This window comes from Marmota marmota, unplaced genomic scaffold (genome assembly GCF_001458135.2).
Source record: "Marmota marmota marmota unplaced genomic scaffold, marMar, whole genome shotgun sequence".
Classification (NCBI taxonomy): Eukaryota; Metazoa; Chordata; class Mammalia; order Rodentia; family Sciuridae; genus Marmota; species Marmota marmota.
This window is the reverse complement of record NW_026000168.1, coordinates 16627590-16636393: the sequence shown is the minus strand read 5'-3', so window position 1 is coordinate 16636393 and position 8804 is coordinate 16627590. Positions and strand designations below refer to the sequence as shown.

General features: G+C 45.2%; 1 protein-coding gene across 3 annotated transcripts in view; it reads right to left on the bottom strand.

The window, feature by feature from the left end:
- Positions 1-341: 341 nt before the first annotated feature.
- Tsen2 (tRNA splicing endonuclease subunit 2) overlaps positions 342-8804 on the bottom strand; it is a 31952-nt gene continuing 23489 nt past the window's right edge. For all 3 annotated transcript variants that reach the window (XM_015495036.2, XM_015495037.2, XM_048787134.1), the window contains exons 9-12: positions 5098-5134; positions 3762-3873; positions 2543-2632; positions 342-1509 (exon numbers count right to left, since the gene is read on the bottom strand). In XM_015495036.2, coding sequence (XP_015350522.1) covers positions 1450-1509; positions 2543-2632; positions 3762-3873; positions 5098-5134 — 299 coding nt within the window. In that variant the 3' untranslated portion in view covers positions 342-1449. The remainder of the gene's footprint in view (positions 1510-2542; positions 2633-3761; positions 3874-5097; positions 5135-8804) is intronic.

Below are 8804 nucleotides of genomic sequence, written 5' to 3'. Positions count from 1 at the left end.
TGAAGATACCTAGATTGGTTCCATAGTTTAGTTACTGTGAATTGAGCTGCTATAAATGTTGATGTGGCTGAGTCGCTGTTTATGCTGATTTTAAGTCCTTTGGGTATAAACCTAGGAGTGGGATGACTGGGGCAAATGGTGGTTCCATTCCAAGTTTTCTTAGGAATCTCCATACTGCTTTCCATAGTGGTTGCACCAATTTGCAGTCTCACCAGCAATGTATGAGTGTGCCTTTTCCCCCATGTCCTCACCAACATTTACAGTTGCTCGTATTCTTGATGATTGCCATTCTGACTGGAGTGAGACGGAATCTCAGTATAATTTTGATGTTCATTGCTTTCTAACCAATTAAACAAATTTGTTTATTGTACTTTCCTACATGTTAACTGCATTTATTATGTGTCTCCAAACATATTATTTCATCACTTATTTTTATTTTACAAGTTTCCCAGAGCAAGAATTTTTAACTATATCGTGATAATATTGGATAAGTTTATGTTCTGCACATAAACTTATCCAATAATGAGTTGAGAATTAAGCAATTCAGTAATTGATTTTTTTTTTTAAATATTTTTTTAGTTGTTGATAGACCTTTATTTTATTCATTTACTTATACGGGGTGCTGAGAATCGAACTCAGTGCCTCATATTTATCAGGCAAGCGCTCTACCACTGAGCCACAATCCCAGCCTCTCAGTAATTGATGTTTTAAAGATTTTTCTTTGAATCAAAAAATCCTTGGCAGATAATCAATGGATTTTTTTTTTCTTTTAAATGCTGGGGATTGAACTCAGACAAGCTTTATTGCTGAGATAGATTCCTAGTCCTTACTGTTTATTTTGAGGCAGGCTCTTACTAAGTTGCTGAGGGTCTTATTAGTTGCTGAGGCTGGCCTTGAACTTGGGATCCTCCTGCTGAGTCAATGGAATTACAGGTGAGCCCCACACCCAGATGGATTTTTAAATCCAAGGACAAGTCCTTGGATATGCTGAGATGCATTCATACTTTCTCCATTTAAAGAATGGAACATGGGGCCCTGTGATCCCCACATCTGCTCTCTGATGCTCTCTCTCTCTGTAACAGATTAGATGTGCAAACAAGAGAGATCTTGTTCATATCTGTGTATGAACGTGCTCCCAAAACTGCAGAGTGCTGTATAAATGGAAATTATATTTTTGTATAAACGTGTATTATATTTTTGTACAAACTCAGAGAGCAGACCTACCTGTTCCTGGGAGAGTCCTCTCTGGACTCATCTAGTCTGACCTCCCCAGTGACTGGATGAAGTACCCAGGCTGGGGCCTAGAGGGTTCAGCGAGCAAGTGACTCGAGGACAGACCTTGTGGCTTCAGCACAGGCCTCGTTTTCCTCCCCTAAGTAGCTGGATGGACAATTACAGGGAAAGGACTTTGTGGAAGGCTCAGTGAGTGGGAAATCTGAGGCTGAATCGCTAGAGTTCATCTTGGTCGCTTCTCTCTCGTGAGGAAACCCAGCGACTGAGAATCACCTCCTGTAACCAAGACAAACAAAAGGTGACTGATTTCAAAGACAGAAATGAGAGAATGTTCCAAGCATCTGACATCACAGCTGTGCTTCACAAAGAGGCATCCTCTGTGCAAAGATGATACCCTCTCCCTCTTTCCTCCTCCTCTCCCTCGCTTCTCCATCCCTTGCATACTAGGGATTGAACCCAGGGGTGCTCTCCCACTGAGCCACATCCCCAGCCCTTTTTATTTTTTTATTTTGAGGCAGGGTCTCACTAGTTTGCTCAGGCTGGCCTCAAACTTGTAACCCTTCTGTCCCAACCACCTTGGCCACTGGGATTACAGGTGCTTATAACAGAAAGATCTGGAGAAAACACAAAGGCAACGATGTAATCCTTACGTTATCTATAATATCTATAATAATCACTACAGAGACTTTAAAGGCTGGACTTGCTCAGCTGTGCTTCCCACCAGCACATTTTGGGACAGGCGTGCAGGTATGGAACCTAATGCCCAACGTCAGAACTGGGTCAGCCACTGAGAAAGGGAGGAGTGCATTTTGATCAGTGTTTTATGAAAACCTAACCCAGTGGAGAGGAGCAGGGCAAATGGAGGGAGGGGGCTATGCCATGGGTCAAGGCACAGGAGTGGGGAGGAAGGGTGCAGCGTGCCAGGCAGAGGGAAAGGAGGACAGGCCAGGTGGCGGGGAGGAGCTCTACCTGCGGGGGGAGGGGCACAGAACAAAGAGCAGATGATCTGACAATGAACTTGGCAGAGAACTTGACAGAGAAAAGCCAGCCAAGAAGACAGCAGAGGGCGTAATTCAATATGGGAGTCAAATGAGAGGCGCTGGGGTGCAGCTAGGTGGTAGGGCTCTCTGTGCAAGGGGGAAAAAAAAAAAAGAGAGAGAGAGAAACACACAGAACAGGCTTACGGGGCCCAGAAGGCTTTCCGAGTCGCTGTGGCAAGACCATCTGCACTTGCTCTCCTGGCACAAATTCCAGAGGAGACAATAGGTGCTCAGAGTCTTTGGGATGACGAGTCCCTCTGTTTACCCACCTGGACTTTAATTCGTTTCATACATTCTGGGGACTCCATTTCCTCGTCAGTCATGGTAGAGGGCTTAATCAGATAGCACAGCATAAGTTCCTATTGAGAAAAGAAAAGCCATTTCCATAGCCCACAGGACGGCATCGAGCGCAGGGGGTGCGGGCAGGCTCCCCCGCTCCCACTCTGAGCTCCCAGAGCCACCAACACAGGGGAACTTCGCAGCACATCCGTTTCCTCCTGGGAACTTTAAAACTGGGGCTTGGGGATCTCACAGTTGACACGGCAGGGGAATGCAGATAAAGGAGGCTTGCTGATCAGAAGCAGAAATTAAAATATTAAGGATACGCTAAAAATCCCATACACTTGGCTTAAAAATGCCCGAAACAGACACCCTGTTTTCCTATGGGGTTGGCTAAGCCTGGGGAATTTCCTTTGCTCTCAAGGGGAGAGGTGGGCCTCGGCCTCCCCTCCCACCCACTCTAGCAGCACTGGGAGAAACTGTGTGTGGGAACACCTTCGGCCTGTCAGTCAGCACACACTGTGGCACGAGACTCAGCGGGCATCCTTATTTTTTTGGGGGGGATGGTGCTCAGCAGAGGCTCCACCACTGAGTTACACCCCAAACTTGTGTTCCTGATAGTCCTAGTGTAGGGTGAAACTGTCCTCCTGCCTGCGATGGCTACAGGACACAGAACAGCAGTCAGGAAGCCAGATGGCTGTGGGTCTGGGCCTCTTCTGCATCTGAGCCATAGACCTGGGATCGGTCACCCAGAATTGCTGGACCTCAGGATTCCTCATCCTCAGAACGGGGATGAGAAGAGGGAGGTGGGAAAACAGGGTGGCCAAGTGCTAAGCGATGCCTTTTAACTCCCTTCTCTCAGAGATCTGACAAATTTGAAAAGAAATATGTCAATGATGTGTGGCTTCCTTTGTGTTTGTGATGAACTGCTGAACTGTGGGAGGAAGGAGCCTGGGACAACTGATGGCCGCAGAGACCCAGGCCTAACCCAGGAAGTGGAAAAGAGAGACCCCCAAAACACCAGGGGAGAAGAGAACAGCAGCCAGCCCAACAGGGGTGGGGTGCAAAAGACCCCAAATGTCCCAGAGCCTACTGTCAGGAACATTGTGAAGTTTCTATAAATGACCCCTTTAATTCTACTATATTTAAGAAAACAAACAATCAAACGACTTTGGTGACGCTCTAATGCCAAAGCCGACGCTGTGCTACCTTAGAGACATTAACTGAGATTCTGCTCAGGGTGGCCAGCGACTTCCAACTGAACGGTCTGCGGAGGGAGCCTTCCAGGCGATCATCCACGAGCTCAACGATGACAGAATAACTGGAAGACACAGACAGGATGTTTTAAAAATAAAAGGCACAAGGCTGAGGGCGGGGGTGAGATGCACACCAGTAATCCCAGTGGCTCGGGAGGCTGAGGTAGGAAGATCACAAGTTGGAGGCCAGCCTCGGCAATTCAGGAAGCAGCCCCAATCAACTCAGTGAGGCCCTGTCTAAAAAAATAAAAAGGGCTGGGGGTGTGGATCAGTGGTAGAGCACCCTTAGGTTCAATCCCTGGTACCAAAACCCAACCAAATAAATAAATAAATGGCATGACATCATGTGTTTAAAATAAAAGTGTTTGTTTTATGAAGATACAGAAAATGGAATTTATATGTTCTGACCATAAAGTACACCTGGACTGCTAATGAGAAAATGGTAATGAGGAACTCATTAACACCTGGGGTTATAGCTCAGTGGAAGAAATCTTGCCTAGCATGTGTGAGGCACTGGGTTGGATTCTCCGCACTCCATGCAAATGAATCATCAAAAACTAAAAAAAAATAAAAAATAAAAAAAATAAAAAAAAATCCAAAAAACAAAAACAAACAAAAAACCCTCACCTCATGCAAACTTTCAGCTGATTTCAATGCTTATTTACAAGAAAGGAACAGAAATAATTTTCCCAACATGAAAACTATAAATTCATTCAACTGTTGAAACACTAACACTGACTGATGTTAAGATGAATAACCACTACAGAGGTCTATTCAAGTGTTTGACACACACACAAAATACACTGTCATGACCTACAGATTACTGTATTTATAGCATAACAACGTCATAGATGAAGTATTAACTTTTGTTTTTTTTTTGTGTGTGTGTGTGGTGCTGGGGACTGAACCCATGGCCTTGTGCACTCTACCAACTGAGCTCTACCTCCAGCCCTGGCTTAGACATTTAATATTTGGTCCCTGTCAGGGCCAGGAGGAACATGACTTTGTCTCTGTGGCACTGAAAACAAAATTGGAAGCCAGAAATTTCCTTCTGCTTTGTGTGTGTGTGTGTGCAGGGGGTGGATACTGGGGATTGAACACAGGGGTGCTCTATCCCCAGCTATATCCCTGCCCTTTTTATTTTTTATTCTGAGATAGGGTTTCACTACATTTTTGAGGCTGGCCTTGATCTATGATCCTCCTTCTTCAACCTCCCAAGTCACTGGGATTACTGGCATGCACCTCCTTGCGTCTTTTAAGCTGTTAATTTATTTGAAAATCATTCAAACCTTGCATGGTAGAATGGTGGGCCTTTCCAATATAGCACTGCAAAGAAGAAAAAGAAAATGTATAACCACTCAAAATCAAAGGTTTGTTTTATTATTACTAATTTTTTTTCCTTCTCCAAAGGGAAGCAAATATCCATCTGTACATGGATATTCTACAATATGCCTGTGATCTATTTTTAATATTCTATTAAAAATCGAATATTTTGGACACACACAAAAAATACACTGTCATCACCTACGGATTACTGTATCTATGGCATAACAATGTCATAGACTGAGGCATTAACTTTGTTGGTTTTTTTTTTTTTGTGGTGCTAGGAACTGAATCACTGTGTCTGTAACTAATTTTTTCCCCCAAACAAAGTACTATTGTAAAGCAAATCTGTTGCCAACACCCAGCCACCTTTGCCCCTCACCCCCACTCTCCCAGAGTAACTCCCAAAGTCAAGTTCAAGTAATTCTCCTCCCCCTTGGGGCTGGGGATTAAAGCCAGGGCCTCTGAGCTATACCCCCAGTTACAAGTGACCTTTGTCTTGCCTCTTATGCTCTCCGGAGTTAAGGTGTGAAATTGTACCAACAGTGTGATGTTTGTGTAATCTGTTATTCATTTTAAATCAATTGAATTTGAAGTGACCGAGTGGCCCTCTGGCCAGTTCTGTGATAGGTGCTGGTTGGTGCTAGAGATGAACAAGATTCAAGCTTGTTTTTAAGAAATTCAGTCTCATGCCTGTTTTTAATAAATCCAAAGTCAAGTGGTTAAAAAGAAAAAAAAAAGGCTAAAGAATCAGTCTGCCCTACTCTTTGGGCCTTGAGGGAAGCAGGGTTGATTTGATCTGTGGAGGGCAAGAGGAGCTGCTAGGTAAAGGAGACTGCGGCTAGGGACTCTGGAACTTTCCTGGGACCCTTTGGATGCGCACAAGATCCTGTGGCAGAGAATGGCTGCCTGCTCACCAAATCTATTGCTTCTTCCTCTTGGGCATGTGGCCAGACCACAGCTCTCAATCTCCCAAGCAGCCAGGCATGGCCGAGTATGTGCTGACACTTCAGGTCGGCTCACGAACCCTCCTTTCTGAAGGGGACCTTGGAGCCTGGTGCTGGAGACCGTGAGGCCCAGGAAGAAGCCTGCCTTCCTGAAGCACCTTTTGGAGCTGATCTGCCCGCCATTCAGAGACACTCATTTTGGATTTCACTTGAACAAAAAAAATGAGTGCCACTGCTGAGCTCCAGAGACCTGGCATTTATAAGTTAACTATAGTTCTGGGAATCACTGTCACTAATGCAGAATTATACTGTAAGCATTCAGCTACCCCCTGTGCTAAAACCAAGGCAGGATAGTTCCAGAGAAAGTTTTGTTTCCCTTGAAGACTTATCAATCCTTCAGGGAATCATACTTCCCCCCCGGCTTGGGAAATCAAGAAGCTCAGAGACAAATCTGTACCACCACGTGCACAGCTGTAAGGTCCCCAGGAACACAGGGGAGACCCTTCACCGCCACTGTCCATGGTCACTTTTCCTGATTACTGGGTTCCCCTATGAAAACTGTATTTATAGTATTCCACAAGTCAGCTCATTCTCCCTGGCACAAATTTAAGTAAACATGCAAACATTTTCAAACTTTTTGGAGAAGTGGTGGAGTGGAAGGAAACATGTATGGAGATGAAGGGGAACTCAGAAGCTTTGCCTCCTGCCCAGTCTCCCTACTCCAAGCTTATGTGGCTCTCAGGCCCGAGATGAACTTCTCAAACCTCAGTTCCCAAAATTCTAAAATGAACACATGGCTGGGCGTGGTGGTGCTGCCTCCAGTCCCAGCCCTCAGGAGCCGAGGCAGGGGGATCACCTGAGTCCAGGTTTGGGGGCCAGACTGGGTGCTACAGAAAGACCTCGTCTCAAAAGACAAAAGCAAAACCAGAGAGAGAGAGAGAGAGAATGAATGAGAATGAGAATATCTTTTTTTTTTTTTTTTGTAGATGGACACAACACAGGATCGAACCTCGTGTGCTCACTCGCCTGTGCTAGGCTCTACCACTGAGCCACAATTTCAGCCCCAAGCCTTGTTATTTTGAGATGGGGTCTCACTAAGTTTCCCAGGCTGACCTCAAACTTGTGATCTTCCAGCTCAGCCTCCTTAGTAGCAGGAATAAACAGGTGTGTGCTGTCATTCCCAGTAGCCATTTATTTTTATTATTTTAAATCAATCCTTCCTCCTTCCTTCCTTTCTTCCTCCCTCCCTCCCTCCTTTCTTCCTTTCCTCCTTTCTGCTGGACATTGAACACAGGGGTACTTAACCACTGAGTCACATCCCCAGCCCTTTTTTTCATTTTAAAATTAAACAAGTTCAGTGGGGCTTGGACGTGCATGCCCATAATTCCAACAACTCAGGAGGCTGAGGTAGGAGGATCACAAGTTTGAGGCTAGCCTCAGCAACTTAGTGAGGCTCTCAGCAACTTAGCAAGAAGAGATTCCAAAGACAGAGGCTCGCTCACTGAGGCCTGGCTTCAGGACCCTTTACATTTTTTATGTCTCAACATAAAAAATAAAAAGGGCTGTAGATGTGGCTCAGTGGTTAAGTGCTCCCTGGGTTCAATTCCCAATACCCAAAACAAAACAAAATAAGGAAAATTCTATGTATCATCTACAGACTCGATCGCTGAAAATAAAATTTGCAGGGGAAGGGGCTTTGGTGAGCACCCTGTAAGCATACATCATCAGCTATCTTTCTCGTAAGAGTTTTGTAAAGAAGATGTTGTTATCCACCTTATAAGATGAGCAAATGGGAGTTCTCAGAGACTAAGGAACTTGTCTGAAGTCACAAGGTTAAAGAAGTAGAGCCGGCTGTGAACCTGAGAGCTGTCTCCCGTCACCCCACACCACCTCTTTACATTGATGTGGCCTTGTTGACTGGAAAATTTGACTCCAGTTTCCCCCACGTAATGAGCAAGCTGGAGGAGGCCTGCCAAACGCTCACACCAAGCGGCTCTGCTTACGGAGTGTGAAGAGGACAGGGCAGGAAGCCAAGGAAGAAAACAGAACACGCACTTCGCTTATTTAAACAGGACGGTGGCCAGCGTAGTTATCTCGGAACTGGTGAACTCCTCACAAGCTCCTCTCCAGCCTTCATGTGGTTGCCCTGGGTTGGACATCTGTACTGAAATCCAGGTGTGGAGAGACAAAAGAAGCCATTCATCCCAGAGATGGGCAGGCCCCACCCTTCATTTTGGATTGATGATCCCCTCTGAGAACCCAGGAAAGATAACAGAATGTGACCTGCAAAACCACTCTGGTCTACAAACACTATTTTGAAAAGAATTTTGGAGGGCATTCGGGTCCCCCTGAAAACTATTCTCGGATTCCAGGTTAAGCACATTTTAAGAATTTTGAAGAATAAACTGAGTTTCTTTGGGAATTTAAAAAGGCTTAAAGGCTTGGTGGCACATGCCTGTAATCCCAGCTGTGCGAGGCTGAGGCAGGAGGATCGCACGTTGGAGGTCAGCCTCAGCAATTTAGTGAGACCCTAAGTAATTTAGTGAGAATATGTTCAAAATAAAAAATATAAAAAGGGGTAGGGTTGTGGTTCAGTGCCCCTGGGCTCAATGCCCAGTATAGAAAATAAATAAATAAAAGGCTCAAAACCACATGGGCCCTAAGTAGAAGGCTTCTAAAATACCTCAAAACTTGGATCAGAACCTCACCAATGGTTCTGAAAAGAT